Here is a 17,192-nt window from a genome sequence, read left to right as displayed (position 1 = left end):
ATTAATTCTCCATATCATCATCATCATCATCATCATTGGTTAAGAGATGGAAATTCTATTGAAGACTATTACAACTGTACAAGGTGTCGATATAAGACACCTATATTCTCCACTGGTTTTGTTTCAGTTGTTTTTCTACCAGCAAGGCGAGTCGTTTACTCATCAAGATTTACTTTTTCTTATTATAGTATAAATCCAAATGGTATTTTTAACATGACTGATTGTCGATAAAACGAAACCGAATTTGGATAATCGGTTGCATCACACACATAATTCTCGTAAAAGGACTCCTGCAAATGATAGAATAGTGAATCAGTGATTTTAATTTATAAATTTCTTTTTTGAGTGAATTCAAAAAAAAAAAAAAAAGGAAGAAAAAAAAATGGGTTGCATTTTTTCTTGCTGTAAACCGAGGCGTGATAGTGGACGTTATGAAAAACCACCTTTAGAAAGCGGTGAGAATTTCTTTTTTTATTTACATATTTTCCTTATTTGAAATTTATCATGAAAAATTCGAATTTCGAATTTAATCACTAATTATAAAAATACAATTGCAATTCAATTACGAATTAGAATTTTAAATTATAGAAATTTATTCTTTTTGGACCAGTGAAGAAATTAAACTGAAAATTCACATTTTCAAATTGGAATCATCATCAATTAAAAAATAAAAATTAAGAATATTATTTAGAAATTATTTATTTCGAGTAAATTTTCAAAAAAAAAATTTCTCTCTGATAACTTTAATTTCAAAAAGTGATAATAAAAGAATTATTGATTTTTCTAGTAAAAAAAATAAATTTTCTTTCCAAAATTAATAGAATTTTCAAATATTGTCCAACGAACTTGAAATTATTTTCACGTTTTCATAATTAGATGCTCTAATTCTTTGAGGACACATTAATTTATATACAATGAAGAGATGAAGTTTGAGAAAATTGTTAATACACTTTTGAAAATTATATCTTTAAGCAAGGTGAATGTAATTTTTTTTTCAAACAAAAATAAACTGAATAAATGTCGGAAAAAATTAAAACATTTAAATTATTATTTTTCTATAAAATAAATTTATTAATAAATTACTAAATTAATTAAATAAAATTCAAAAATAAAAAATTAAATTAAAATTTAGGCTAGCCTGTTAACTCAAATAAATAAATAAATAAAATTATTAATAATAATATGAATCGTACGATGGTGAATAATTCCACATAAAACATGTAAAAATTGTTTATTTTTTTTGAATAATTAAAGAAATACCATAAATATAAAATAAAGTGAGTAAAGATTCAGTAATCCAAATTCAAAACTCAAGGCATTTGATCTTCCTATTAAAAAGGTTAATCGACTGCAGTCGAGGGTGAAAGAAATTAATTGCCATCACATCGCGAATTTTAAATGAAGATTTTTTTTACAATTAGTAAATCTAATTTATTGATTATAATCACGCCAATGTAAATATTTTCACTATTTTGTATATTTTTAATTATAAATTTGTTTATAAATTTGATTATAAATTTGATTATAAATTTGATTATAAATTTGACTATAAATTTAATTATAAATTTATAATTATAGTTTATATTAACTATAACGATAATTATTAAGTAAAAATAATAATTATTAAAAATATTTTTCAAATGGAGAACAAAATTTTTCGAATTATTTAATAAAACTAATTTTTAAAAAAATTTGAAGTGTTGAACTGACAGTTGTAAAATTTCAACAAGAAGGATATATTCATTTTCAAAGTGTGTTTGTTTGTAAAATGGAATTGGTTCTTGAAAATAACTTCCTTGGTCAATTTCTTGAAATAGATTTTCATTATTTGTAAAATAAATAATAATTTACTAAAAGAATGGAGTTTTATAAATTTAATAATGTCACTAATAATTAATAATATAATAATTATATTATTACCTCTAATTTTTAAATATAGGCCTTATCATTTTTATTTTCAAACAAAGAATTTAAAAACGGATTTTCAACTTCATAAATAAGAAATTAATTTTAATTTAATTATTTTTCGAAGAAGAAAATAAATTTGATTAAAAAATGATTAAAAATAACATTAGGTTGCTAATTACTGTAAAGAATTCTTTGAAAATCGTGAGAAAACAATTATACATAATTACTTAAATTATTAAATATTATTGTTTATTATAGTAATCAATAAGAATTTGATAAAAATAATAAAGTAACTGTTTTGATTTTGTTTTACAATTACTGTCTGTTAATTACATAGATTGGGGATTGTTATAAATTTTTTATTTATACAACTAAAGTCAATTCTTGTCAAAATTTTCTGATATTCATTAAATTAATTTAATTTCATGAAATATAATTTCTAAATTTACATTTAGTAAGTACAAAGAGTAAAAAAAATCAATTTTCATTTTACATTAATTTATATAATTAACAATAACTACCAAGATCACCAAGTATGATAATAATTATAATTCAAGTATTAGATAAATGCAAATTATATTGATACTGTCAAGTGGGAATAAAATATTTGCTAGTAAAATTTAAAAGTAAATTTTTTTTTTCATTTTTACATAATGTTTGAGAAAATAAAGATATTTTTAATACTTTTTTAATTTTTGTTTTAATATTTTTAAGTAGAATTTAGACTGTGAAAAATTTTTTAATTTTAATTATTTAATTAATTTTTTGTCTTTAATTTCATTTTAAAATGGAAAAAGAAAAGAAGATGTAATGTGACGAAAAAAAGAAGGAATTAAAAATTACTATTTCCGTTTTCACGTATAAGAGACCTTGACTTCGATAAGGACATAGTGTATTGGCATATATAAAAACTTGCACTTGATCATTATATTTAGAAGTCAAGGACTCAAGTCTGCCATGAATGAAAGTGAAATTACACAACTTTTGCAGTCCAAGTGGATGATATCACGTCTTCTTACAAATTTCTATTAAATCTATTCGCCCACTTATTTGATAATAATTTTTAATAATTCTCATACAAAAAAGTTTCAATACAATTTTTTCAAAATAATTTTTTCTTTCACCGTACAATTATTTTCCAAAGAAAAAAAAATTATAATTCTCAGTTATCTATTTTTCTTTTCTTAATTGAAATTATTTTCTTTAATTTAATCGAAAATTAAAAAATTTAATTTAACCATTTTAATAATTTAATTTAATCGTAAATTTAATAATTTATTTTAATAATAAATTAATCATCCAATTAATTAAATAATAACTATTCAGATAAAAATAAATTTTTATGGCTCCTCTAAAGGGAAGCAAAATAATTTCAAATTATCAAGTACTTTTTTTTGCTCCAAATTGTAAAAATTATTTTGAAAAAAAAAAGAAAATTTGGTAAAACAAAAAAGAGTTTTTTTTCATATAATCTTATATAATGAAATGCGAAACATGATTTCATCGGCGATCAGAAAAACTGTTTATAACTGTAAATGTATAATAAATCAATTGGTCTAGACAATTATTCTATTACACGTATAATATATTAATCACTGACAAAAAAGAGATTTATTTTCAAAAACAGTAGGCGATTTCTTTGTCTTTATTTAAAAAAAATAATACTTTTCGTTTCATTATTGGAAACCTTTATTTTTTTTAAACTATTATTTGAAAAAAAATTAATCATTGACAATGATTTCAAAAATTGATTTTTTTATTTCTTTAAATATTAATTCACAAAAATTTGATTTCACTATTTTTTCTAGGTAATTTCATTAATTTTTTTTTAATTATTTAATATTTTTATTATTATTTATTTAACTGTTTTTTTTTATTATTTTTTTTTACCATTAGCGAATTATTTACAGCAATAAAAAGTTGTGGAAAAAATAATTTGAAAAAAATAAATAATTTTGTCTCAAATCAAAAATTTGATTAAAACAAAATTTTGTGTAAAACAATTTTGTTCGCAAGCAAAAAAGTCTTTTTCAGTGGCATATTATGAGGAAAAAAAAAATGTCATTAAATTGTTACATGAAAATATTATTATGATGAAATCGAGTGTGGTAAGAGTTAAAACATAATAATAGGCATAAATATAGAAATTTTAAATTATGCACATCTATAATCATACTTCTTGTGTATACGACAGGGTTTATTACACTTTGAGAGAGTTTAAAACTCACACCTACAAGAATAGCACTGTAATTTTCTTAAAAAACCACATTTTTTTTTTTTGAAAATTTATAAATTAAAATAAATAATTTTTAAAATTAATTAAATAATTGTATTTTAATTTTTTTTAACATTCACAGATAACAAACAATAAAATGGAAACTATGACATTTTTTTTTCATGATAAAATTAAAAAATACATATTTGTACTTCCTGTAAATATAACGAATTTGTGCTATATGTAAATATTATAATAATTACGTAAAAGATGATACATTCTTAAAACAATTTTATAGCCAAAAAAAAAAAAATTTCTATTTTTTTTTTGTATATTTAATTTTATGTTTTTCCACTTAAATTTAATTATTATTGATAAAAAAGAGTATAATTATTTTTAAAAAATCTAATTATTCTTTGCCGTAAAACTATAATCAATAAATAATAATAAATTCCTTATTTATTGACTTTAATTAACGCAATTTTAATTTATTTTTCTACTTTTTTGCACAGATTTTTGCAATAATTTTAAACAAGGTCTATGTATGGGATCAATTTTTCGGAAACTATGCGGAATAACAAAAAAAGTTGAAGGTAAAAAAAAAAAATTATCAAAGTAATTTTACAATAAATTAAATTTTTAAATAAATAATTTAATATTTATTTTAATATTATAAATTTTATTATATTTTAAGTTAAAATTTTTGTACATTTGCCAATGTTAAAATTTTGAAAATACTTCAAACAAAATTCTTCACGTCACAAATATTTCAATAAATCAATAAAGAAACGAGCTAACAAATGAAACACAAAATAAATATATATATTCTATTTGCATTTTGCTAATTCAGATCAAAAATAATTTTTTTTTCTTTCAAATATGTCTACAATAATATTGTTTAAAGGATATTGAAAATTAATTCTTTTTTGCAATAAAAAAAAAAAAAATTTTTAAATACAATTCCGGAAAATTTTAATCCTTTAGGATTACCATATTGAGAAGTACTCGAGAAAAATAATTTTTTTTCTCTTACACAATAATATTTGAACGTGGGCGAAATAATTTCGCAAATAATTCACTATTAAGGGAAAAAATTATCTCTAAATAAAAATAAATAATTAACTCTAAATATAAAAAAAAAAAATAAAATAATTTCTATTTTTAATAAAATCAATTTTATGTTAATGCGATCTCTTGCAATTTTTTTTCCCTCCCATAAATTTTATAGTCTGAAACCATTTATGGTCGCGGCACTTGATATAGAAAGAAGAGACCTTGAGGATTTTCTCTTAGATTTTCAAATAGAATACAACAAGACTGTAGGTTTTCATTTTTTTTTCTTTTATTCTTTATTTTTTCAAGTGAATTAATTCTTTATGCACCACGCAGCTTTTGCTGCACATGTGTCTCATTTCGTAAAATAGAAGATATAACTTGGTTGAGTTGTTCAATCGCGTGTGGCAAAAAGGAAACAAGTGATTCGCACAGTGCAGATACTGTTTTTCTCACACACATTTTCAAATAAAATAATAATAATAAAAAATCAGTGCATTTGTGTCTCGATTAAAAATGAATTACAGATTTTATGATCGTTATCGTATTTTTAATGATCGACGTCGCGGTCGATTCCCCTATAGAATTTACTGTAAGTTGAAAGAGAATAAAAAAAGAAAATTATTTTTTCCCTTCAAATAAAAATAAAATTCAATCTGTATTTCTGTAATTTTTTATTATAACGTGCTGGCATTCTTTTCATTTAATTTTTTCTTTTATTTCCAGTTTATTTTTCTTAAAACAATTTTTTTAAAATTTCTGTTTCTTATTTTAATTTTTGTTTGTTTTTTTTTTTTTTTAAATAAAAGATTAGGATTTTTTTTTCAATTTCAGACGAGGACTATAGATCGTCAATTTTGACAGTAACAAGCGTGGATCCATTGATTGTGGAAAATGGCAAAGCGCATAAAACATCGAAATATGAATTAATGAATCGAATTGGAAAGGACGCGCGACTCGTTATTCGTCGGGGTCAAGAATTTTACATAAATCTCACACTATCGAGAAATTACGATCCGATAAATGATGGAATATCATTAGTATTTACATTGAATGGCGTTCCACATGTATCAAGTGGTCTTGGAACATTGGTGGCAATTCCAGTTTTAGAGGAAAATGAAACTTCAAATGGAACATGGCAGGCAAACATCGATAAATTAGAAGAAAATGAAATGCGAATCAAGGCAAGTAGAAAAAATAAATATAATAAAATTAGAAAAACAAAAAATAAAATTATATTTAATTTTCTTCTAAAACTTTAAAGAATTTGGGGGGAAAAAAAAATCTTCATTACAGAAAAGAGAGAACACATTTATTTTAAAAATATCAAATTCTTAAAGAATTTTTGTAAAAGAAACAAAATTTTGCAAATTTTTAAAAAAATAAATTGAAAAAAATTTTTCAGATAATTCCAAATGCTGATGCAATTATTGGAAAATGGAAAATTGAAATCGATACAAAAAGAAAAGACTCGGGTGGTGCAATAAGTTTCAGTTTAGAGGAACAATTTTATCTGATTTTTAATCCATGGTGTAAAGGTATATTGAAATTTATTATATATATATGTGATTTTATATTTAGAACTTGATGAAGAAATTAAACCACTTCTTGAAATAGTTTACTACATCGTCTAGAAATAAGATCATGAGTAACTAATTAGAAATTTACAAATCCTCAATTTTAATATACGATTTTTTTTTTTAATTTGATACCGATTTTAATTAATGTAATTCGATTATGGATTTATAAAAAATTGTGATTCACTGAACAAAAGGAACACTATATTCCTGTTCAGGGTTCCTGTGTTAATTAAATAATTTCAATATACGCAAATTGTCATTTTATAAAAATTAAAATGATTGTAATCAAAAAAAGAGTTTTCTATGCAGCTTAAGATTTATAAATTATTTATGATCTACTTGACACAATTATAATAATAATCTTTATGCGTCAATCACTGTCAATGATTTTCATTATGGAAATTTATTTAATTCGAAATGCATAAAATATTCGCCCAAAAAATCCTAAGTTTTCTTCAATTTTTCAAAATTTATAAAGTCAAATTTTGTATTTAATCGAAAATTTTATGGAATTTTTTTTTAACATGTAGAATTTAACGAAAATTCTATTTCAAATATTAAATTTTCTAGAAAAATTTATATTCAGCCAAATTTTCACAAAGAGAATTTTTATTTTGCCAAATTTATATTTAGAATTTTTCTATTTAACCAAAATTTTTACAATAAATAAAAAATTTTGTTTAATAAAAATATTATTCAACTAAATATAATTTCAGCAAATTAAAAATTATTTTAAATATGAAAATTATATACGAAATAAAAATTTGATATTATACTGAAAATTCCAACTAATTTCTTTGGCAATAATTTTGCATTAAATAAATTACTTTTCATTGAATTACAAAAATAATTTATTTAAATAAAAACAAAAATTATTTTTAAAATTTAAATATTACTTTGTTTTAATAGTAATTTATTATTTAAATTTGGTCATTTTTTTGCAGTCATTTATTTATGTAGCATTTATTTTATTAAATTTAAAAATTGAGTTTAAAAATTTTTTTTTTAAATGCCAAAATTATTAATGATTTTTTTTTTTAGATGACGCAGTTTATTTGCCCGATGAAAGCGAAAGAGAAGAATATGTTTTAATGGATTCGGGATTAATTTGGAGAGGTACTCACAATAGTATGACGTCCACTGCCTGGAAATATGCACAATTCGAAGAAAATATTCTTGAATGTGCAATATATTTAATGATAAACGTTGGAGGTGTCAGATCCAAATCGAGAAATGATCCAGTTATGATATCCAGATGCCTTTCCGCCGCTGTAAGTTTTTAAAAAAATAATTAGTCAACTATTTTTTTTTTCTCAATCGGAAACGAAAATAAATAAAATAAAAATGAAACTAATTTTCAATTAAATAAATAAGTCGGAAATGAAAATAAATTTATTTTGTTTCAAATAAAATCGAAATTGAAACTCATTTTTTTTAAATCGGAAACAAAAATAAATTAATTTTGTTTCGAATTAAAAATTGAAATAAAACTAATTTTTTGAAATTTAATAATTTTATTTTATTGGAAATGAAAATAAATTAATTTTGTTTCGAATTAAAAATTGAAATAAAACTAATTTTTTGAAATTTAATAATTTTATTTGATCGGAAATGAAAATAAATTAATTTTTGTTTCGAATAAAATGTTTCGTTGATAAAATTATAAAAATAATATTCTAAAAATTTTTCTCACGCAGATAAATGCAAATGATGACAATGGTGTATTGATAGGTAATTGGTCGGAAGACTTTCATGGTGGTACAGAACCAACAAAATGGTTGGGATCAAAAAAAATTCTACAGGAATATTTTAGAAAAAAAAAATCAGTAAAATTTGGACAATGTTGGGTATTTGCCGGTGTATTGGCAACAATATGTCGAACACTTGGACTACCATGTCGTGTAGTTACAAATTATCTCAGCGCACATGACACTGAAAATAGTTTGACAATTGATTATTTTGTCGATGAAGAAGGAAAAGTAATGAAAGAACTTAGCAATGATTCCGTTTGGTAATAAAAATATTAATTAGATAAAAAAAAAAACCATCATTCTTCACACAATTATTTAACAATATTTTCAGTCTGATTATTATTTAACCAAATAATTATAATAAAATTATTAATTAATTAATAATAATTAATTTCTATTAAATTTGAATTAATTAATTAAAATTTAACAGGAATTATCACGTTTGGAATGAGGTTTGGATGAAGAGATTAGATTTAGGACCAGAATATTCTGGTTGGCAAGCAATTGACGCAACACCACAGGAATTGAGTTCCGATCTTTTTCGTTGTGGTCCAGCATCTGTGGTTGCAGTGAAAAATGGCGAAATTCTCAAACCCTACGATAATGCATTTCTTTTTGCGGAAGTTAATGCCGATACAGTTTTTTGGCGTTACAATGGACCCTCACAACCAGTTAAACTTGTCAGCAGACGTATTGACGCGTAAATATATTTTATTAAAAATAATAATTATTATCATAAAAAAAAATTGTTCCAAAATTATTTTTCTCCTTTTTTTCAGAATTGGACTGTCAATTAGTACAAAAGCTGTTGGAAAATGGAGTCGAGAAGATATAACCGATACCTACAAACATCCGGAAAGTGAGTTTATTTTTTATATCAACAAAATAAATTATAAAGCATTTTTTAAATTTAATTAGATAATTACTGACGATTATTAAATAAAAATATAAATAATAAATTATTAATTAGTAAATTAACAAATTTATCAATTATAAATATTTATAAAGGTTAATAATTGATAAATATTAATAATTAAGTAATAAATATTAATTAAAATTAATTTTGATCAATAAGATGAAAAATATTTACATTGCGCCTGAATTTTGCTTCACATTTTCCATCAGAGACAACAGAAGAAAGAGATATCATGCTGAAGGCGTTGCGTCAAAGTGAAAGCTCATTTAGCCGATTTTATTTGAATGAAGATTTCAACGATATTAGATTTAATTTCGATCTACTTGATGATATTATAATTGGACAGCCATTCAAGTAAGTTAGAAAAAGAGCAAAATTTACAAAATTCTCCAAAAATCATAAGCTCCAATTTTCAATGAATTAAAATTTTATAATTTGTGTAAAATCTTCCACAATAGTTGAAAATTTACATTTAATTAAATTTTTTATTTAGCTGAATTAATAATTATTTATATAATAAAAAATTATTAATTAATTATTATTTATAATACAAAATTATTAATTATTATTTATCAGAAATATTTATTTAAAATAGAAAATTGCCTTTATAATGAAAAATTCGGCAAAATATAAATTTTCTGTAATTAAAATTTCAATTAAATAAAAATTCTTTATGAAAAATCGATTCAATTAAAATTTTCACTGAATTAATAATTAATAATCACTGAATATTAATTAATTAAATTTAATTAACTGAAAATTGGATTAATGATTTTTATGGATTTTAAATGGGAATTTATAATTCAAAATTAAATAAATAATAAAAAAATTTTTATATTTTTCATTTCAGTGTTCGAATGAATGTCCAAAATTTAAGTAACGACGAAGATTATCGTGTTAATTTAATTTTAAGAGTGGACGTTGTTAATTATACAGGTGTAGTTGGTAAAGAAGTGAAAAAAATCAAAATGGACAATATGTTAATAAATCCAAATGCCGATGACTCAATTGATTTGCCAGTTACTTGGAGGGAATATTCTCCTCATTTGCAAAATGACACAACTTTTCAAATTTCTTGTTTAGCAACAATTAAGGAAACTGATTTCGAATATTATGCACAAGATGATTTGAGAGTGAAAAAACCAGAAATTATCGTCAAGGTATAAAAAAAAAATTTCCAAAATTGCTTCAATTTTAAAAAAACTAAAAATTGTATACAACATTTAAACTTAAAAATATCTATTTTTTTCCTTTATGTTTTTAAATATTTTTTTAATATAATATTTTCAAATATTTTACATACCTGGTAATTATTTTGCAGGTACTGAGCGATCCAAAGGTTTATTACGAGCTTCAATGTTCGGCTGAATTTGAAAATCCACTTCCAATTTCATTGAGAAAAGGAAAATTCCTCATCGATGGTCCAGGATTGAAAAAACAATTGGAATTAGTTCTTTCACAACCCGTGGAATCAGGAGAAATTGCCAAATGTTCCTTTTCAATGATACCAAAACAATCCGGTAAAGCCACAATTATTGTCAAATTTTATTCCAAAGAATTATCAGATGTCGATGGTTTCAAAGAATTCATGGTGAAATCTGGAAATTCTTATTAAAATTCATTATTAGCCATAAAAAGAAACTATTTTATTATTGTTTAGCAATAATTTTTAAAATCAGAAAATTCTTGCGTGCCTTATAGTAATAATTATATATATATATTTATAGAAATAATTATATATATATGCTAATAAAAAAAATATTCATAAACTATCATCTAATAAATATTTAATTAAATTTTAATTTAACTAATTAAAAATATTTATTATTTTCCACTACATAAATATTTATTAGATAATAGTTTAGTAGTGAAATAATTTATTTTTCAGTGTATATATATTAAAACTGTGTTCAACTAAAATCATGAGAATTCGTATTTGTATATTACGAGTCCTCGATTTTATAGACCAAAGTTTAAATTTAAGATTTAATATTTTTATTCCTTAATTCAAGTTTTTCTTTCTTAATCCAATAATGTAAAAAAATCAAAAATTTCATAATAGTAGAAGAAATAAAATTTTATTTTATTTTCATTCCTTCCGTTAGACCTGATCTCAAAAACATCAAGAAATGGTATTCTAATTTTCTAAAATTATAAAATGTATATTTTATAATACTTTATTTTTTATAAAATATAAATTATAGAAAAAAAATTAATATATATATATACTATTGTATATTTTTAATAAAAATTTACAAGAGTTGTAAAAATTGAAAACTGTTTTTCATTTATATGTCCGAACAATTTATTTCCGTTCCTAAGTGTAAGAGGAAAAAATACAATTTCTAATTGGAGAATTGAAAAAAATTTTACTTTCGCCATTCTCAACTAATCCCTTGAATGTCTCACTTTTTGTACAAATATTAAAAGATGAAAATATTTTCATATTTAAAAAAAGTTCAATAATTTTGTTATAAATAATTTTTCTCACATTCCTATTGGCTAAAGCAAAATCAGCATGATTAAAACTAAATTCCACGTGACGATAAACAACATTTGGAAGTTCCTTCAAGAGCAATTCGATATCCTAATGAAAAAAATATATATGTAAAAATAATCATTTTTTTTTGGTAGCTAAAAAATTTTTGAGAAAAATAGATTAAAAGAATTTTTTTTTTCTTACGCTTGGAGTAGCCAAAAAATCACGAAAACCAGAAAAAATAGCCATGGGGACAGTTACATTTCCCAAAGGATAATCGGGAGGAATTAGAGAACCGTATTTTCGTAAATTTTCCTCTTTTCCATAATCGTATTGTCGAAAAGTACCTAATTTAACAAAATTCAATTTTAGACTAAAAAAAAAAATAATAATTTTAATATTTTTAATAAATTAATAAATTTTATTTCTACTTTTTTAAAATGTTTATATTGAATTTTCCCAAAAATACAATTATGAAAAATTAAATCAATAACACAACAGACCTGGATTAATAATACCAAATAGAAAATGAACAAACATTTTTGTTGAACATCCGCCAGGAAAGAGAAAAAGATTTTTTTTCAATATTGTCTAAAAAAAACAATTAAAAAAAATTTATTTGGTTGACTATTGTCAAATAAATATTTAGGAAATAATTTTTGTAACCAAATAATTGAATTAAATAAACTGTATTTGAACCAATAATAATTTTTGTATTTGTAATAAATGCCATTTGATTGACTAAAAATAATAATTATTTGATATGTCAAGTAACAGATTATTTCAATTAAATAAATTTTTTTTTTTAATCTGAATTGAATTCAGAATTTAGAATTAAAAATTTCTAAATACCAAAGAATTTATTTGCAAATAAAAAATTTTTTTTTAAATAATTTAAATAAAAATTTTTTTTTTTAAATAATTTAAATAAAAAAATAATTTCTTTTTTACCATATCCATATCATTTTGGCTAAAACCATAAATGGAGTCTTTAAGAAGACTAAAAAGAAGAAACCTCGTTATTCTATTATTGAAAAGAGAAATTGAAATAATTGACGATAAAGGCGATGAAGTTAAATCAAAATGACCTGTGCTTTCAAATATACCCTAAAAAAAAAAAATTAAATTATAAAATTCCAAAATTTTAGAGAGAATATTATATAAAAATTTTCTTCGAAAAAATTTTTTTTTTATCAAACACAAAATTTATACTCACTGATAAATAAGCAAAAATAAATCCTAATGGCCAATTAATTCCTTTAACATTTCCAGCGAATACAAGAGGTGCTAAATTCACAGCTAAACTAATTTTTTCATTATATTTTGGCATCAATGATCCCATAACAAATAATTCCGTGCACGATTGCGAATAACAGATGAAAAAAAGTTTTTTTCTTTTTGTTTTTTGTAAAATAAAATCGATTGTCTCGGGAAGATCGTAAATTCCACATTCGTGCCAGCTGTGAAAAAAAAATTAGAAATTTTTTTTTTTTAAATAAAATTATTATTATTTTATTGTTATTATTATGAGACTGTTCTCATACCAAAATGAATTCAAATTTCCAAATCGATATTAAATTCAAAAATTATATTTAAATAAATTCTGAATGAAATTGAAAATTTAGAATTGATTTTAGAAAAATTTTTTAAATTGTATTTTTAATTTCAAAAGCGAAAATTAAAATGATCATTTTGTAACAGTTTATTGCACTGAAAAAAATTTATTTGATTCAAATACTCGATTACTTGACTATTATCAAATAAATATACTTGAACCAAATAATTTTTATTTGAATGAAATAAATTTTATTTAAACCAATAATTTCTGTATTTGAAACAAATACCATTTAATTGACTCTAATAATTATTTGATACAATTAAAAATTTATTTGACTCTAATAATTATTTGATAAAATTAAATATTTATTTGACTAATAATTATTTGATAAAATTAAATATTTATTTGACTCTAATAATTATTAATTAAAAATAAATATTTATTTGATAATAGTCAAGTAATCGCGTATATTTGAATCAAATAAAATTTGTTTTTCAGTGTGTTAAATAATAATTTAACAATTAATAGTGTTAAATATAATTTTTTTTAAATAATAAAAATTTGTTTTCAAAAAATTATTAACTTGTTTAACTATTTATTAATTATAATTTTTTTTTTACCTAAAATTCCAAAATTTGGTGCTTGTTGGCATTAAAGTTTCATGATCTCGACCATAGATTGTTCCTCTATTGTTTCCCAACCAAACATCAAATCCTTTATCAGCCAGAAGATATGCTGAAACATAAACACTAAATAAGAAAATTTACTCAACACGTATGATAATATTTACCATACTGTATAAAAATAATTACCACATTTTTTATTATTAATTTCTATTATGTAATATTATTATTATTTTCCTATTATTACTATTATTACACTGAAAAAAAAAATCTATTTCATATAAATAAATATTGATTTGATAATTGTCAAGTAACCGATTATTTGAATCAAATAAATTTGTTTTTTTTAATGTATTAGTATCAATTATTATTTTAATTACATTTTAAATTATTATTTTAATTACATTTTAAATTATTTTTTAATTCTTATTTTAATTATTTTGTAAATTATTTTTAAATTATTATTTTAATTATTATTTTAAATATTTTTTTAATTATCATTTTAATTATTATTTTAAATATTTTTTTTAATTATTATTTTAATTATTATTTTAAATATTTTTTAAAATATTATTTTAATTATTTTTATTATTTAAATTTTCTTGTTATCTTACCGAGAGATATTTTTGGACCATCCATTATCCAACTAATAGAACTTTGTGTGAGGGGATGCAAAAGAAAAACAATTGGTTTATTCTTCTCATTTTTGTAACATTTTTTATCACAACCACCTGGTATTCGGTGTATTTTTAAAATGTAACCATCTTGCGTTTTTAATTCATATTCCTCGAATGGATAACCATCGTCATTAACTAAATATCTCTGCGATTTATTAATTAGAATTTAAAAAAAATATATATTTCAATTTATTCTTTTTTTTTTTTGCATTTAAAATTTTTTTTTAATAAAAATGTTTAATTATTTAAATTAAATTAATTTGACAATTTTGTGTTACTTACGATCTTTTTATCCGTATTTGGAAACTCACATGAAATTAAATTACTTTGCAAAATTAATAATTGCAAGAACACAATGAAAATTTTAATTTTACAAAGAAAATAACACATTTTTTTAAGAAATATAAACGTAACACAAACTTACACTTCACTTTAAATTTTTTTTTACGCAATTTTACGTATTAAACGTAACTATATTATTTTAAAATTGTCACTATTTTCAAGAAAAGTAGAGAAATTTTATTTTTAAAAAACCACTTTAAATTGAATATATACTGATTACTAGAAAAATAATAATTTTTATTTTTTATTAATTAATAAAAAATAATTAATAATATTTGATTATTCTTAATGAGATAATCAATGAGAATAATTTTTTGTCAATCTAATTTATTCCAAATCAAATATGATTCTAGGACCGGAGCTGAATAAATATATATCATTTTAAGTTCACTTTTTTTCTGAGTTAATGTGTTGATAACGTGCACTAAATTGTAGATAAACAACAATTTACTAACTCAAAAAAAAGAGGTTTAGGTCAAGACAAAAAAAAATTATCTTGCATATATTTGTTCCTTAATTATTTTCAAGTTACTATTTATTCTTAATATTTCTACGTTAAACCGAATTTTTTTAATGGAAAATTTTTTTTATTTAACGTAGTTTTTATTTAAAAATAATTTAATTATTTTCCTGAATCAAGAAAAAATACAAAAAGAAATCTACAATATCGGTTGGTGGTAAATTAATTATTATCCACTGATAGGAATGGACCATATAAAAATCTACAATACCGACCGGAGGCAAATAGGAACTATTTTTTTTATCGACGGCTGGCAATGGGCCATTACAGAAATCTGCAATATCGTTTGGTGGTAAATGGACACTAATACATTGATTTTTATCGACTGATAGTAAAATGCAATTGTAGAAATTTACAATACCGACCGGCGGTAAATAGAAAGTATTTTTTATCGGCGGATTGTAATAGGCCATTACAGGAATCTATAATACCGACCGGCAGTAAATATGAACTAATTCTTTTAATCGACGGATGGAAATGGCCCATTACAGTAATCTACAGTACCGACCAGCAGTAAATAGGAATTTTTTTTTATCGATGGATAGCAATGAGCCACTACAGATATCTACAATACCGTTTGGTGGTAAATGGACACTAAAACATGGATTATTATCGGCTAAAAGGAATGGATTATTTACAGTAATCTACAATACCGACCGGCGGTAAGTAGGAAATTTTTTTTAAACGACGGATGGCAATAGGCTATTACAGAAATCTACAATATTGGCCGATGTTAAATGGACACTATTGGATTAATTTTTATCGACTGATAGGAATGGACCATTGAAGAAATCTACAATACCGACCCGCGCTAAATAGAAACTATTTTTTATCGACGGATTGTAATAGGCCATTAGAGGAATCTATAATACCGACCGGCAGTAAATATGAACTAATTCTTTTAATCGACGGATGGAAATGGCCCATTACAGTAATCTACAGTACCGACCAGCAGTAAATAGGAATTTTTTTTATCGACGGATAGCAATGAGCCACTACAGATATCTACAATACCGTTTGGTGGTAAATGGACACTAAAACATGGATTATTATCGACTAAAAGGAATGGACCATTTACAGTAATCTACAATACCGACCGGCGATAAATAGGAAATTCTTTTATTGACCGATGGCAATGGACCACTACAGATATCTACAATATCGTTTGGTAGTAAATATACACTAAAACATGGATTATTATCGGCTAAAAGGAATGGACCATTTACAGTAATCTACAATATCGACCGACGGTAAGTAGGAAATTTTTTTAAAACGACGGATGGCAATGGGCTATTACAGAAATCTACAATATTGGCCGGTGGTAAATGGACACTAATGGATTAAGTTTCATTGACTGATAGGAATGGGCCATTGAAGAAATCTACAATACCGTCCAGCGGTAAATAGAAATTATTTTTTATCGACGGATGGCAATGGGCCATTACAGAAATCTACAATATCGACTGCCGGTAAACTGATGGTAAATGGCTATTATATAGAAATCTGCATTATCTACTGTATCGGACATTGTCTTTTACCATTTTTTTTATTTAAGGCTTTAAATTAAATT

At 22.4% G+C, this 17,192-nt stretch overlaps 2 protein-coding genes and 1 long non-coding RNA gene across 5 annotated transcripts in view; 1 reads left to right on the top strand and 2 right to left on the bottom strand.

The window, feature by feature from the left end:
• Positions 1–4: 4 nt before the first annotated feature.
• On the top strand, positions 5–11,259 carry LOC127285222 (annulin). 3 transcript variants are annotated; one of them, XM_051311113.1, is made up of 11 exons: positions 5–455; positions 4,636–4,716; positions 6,011–6,360; positions 6,582–6,714; positions 7,798–8,027; positions 8,454–8,767; positions 8,938–9,207; positions 9,287–9,366; positions 9,633–9,777; positions 10,274–10,583; positions 10,745–11,259. In XM_051311113.1, exons 1-11 carry the CDS (start codon positions 383–385, stop codon positions 11,036–11,038), a joined length of 2,280 nt encoding a protein of 759 aa, XP_051167070.1. In that variant the 5' UTR covers positions 5–382; the 3' UTR covers positions 11,039–11,259. The 3 variants fall into 3 exon arrangements, with proteins under 3 accessions (XP_051167070.1, XP_051167072.1, XP_051167071.1); XM_051311115.1 differs by lacking the exon at positions 4,636–4,716; XM_051311114.1 differs by lacking the exons at positions 5–455; positions 4,636–4,716 and adding an exon at positions 5,567–5,768.
• Positions 10,941–17,192, bottom strand: part of LOC127285242 (uncharacterized) — a 109,772-nt gene continuing 103,520 nt past the window's right edge. The window contains exon 3 of the long non-coding RNA XR_007843576.1: positions 10,941–11,030. This is a non-coding gene — a long non-coding RNA (uncharacterized LOC127285242). The remainder of the gene's footprint in view (positions 11,031–17,192) is intronic.
• On the bottom strand, positions 11,710–15,270 carry LOC127285233 (lipase 3-like). Its single transcript, XM_051311133.1, has 8 exons — positions 15,043–15,270; positions 14,698–14,905; positions 14,081–14,195; positions 13,119–13,362; positions 12,854–13,009; positions 12,406–12,493; positions 12,107–12,249; positions 11,710–12,010 (listed from the first exon to the last, which is right to left on the bottom strand). Exons 1-8 carry the CDS (start codon positions 15,148–15,150, stop codon positions 11,741–11,743), a joined length of 1,332 nt encoding a protein of 443 aa, XP_051167090.1. The 5' UTR covers positions 15,151–15,270; the 3' UTR covers positions 11,710–11,740.

Source organism: Leptopilina boulardi, unplaced genomic scaffold (genome assembly GCF_019393585.1).
Source record: "Leptopilina boulardi isolate dan_hultmark-lab unplaced genomic scaffold, ZJU_Lbou_2.1 LbouV2_330, whole genome shotgun sequence".
NCBI classification, from domain to species: Eukaryota; Metazoa; Arthropoda; class Insecta; order Hymenoptera; family Figitidae; genus Leptopilina; species Leptopilina boulardi.
The sequence above is the reverse complement of the archived record's forward strand: the minus strand, read 5'-3'. Positions and strand labels throughout refer to the sequence as shown.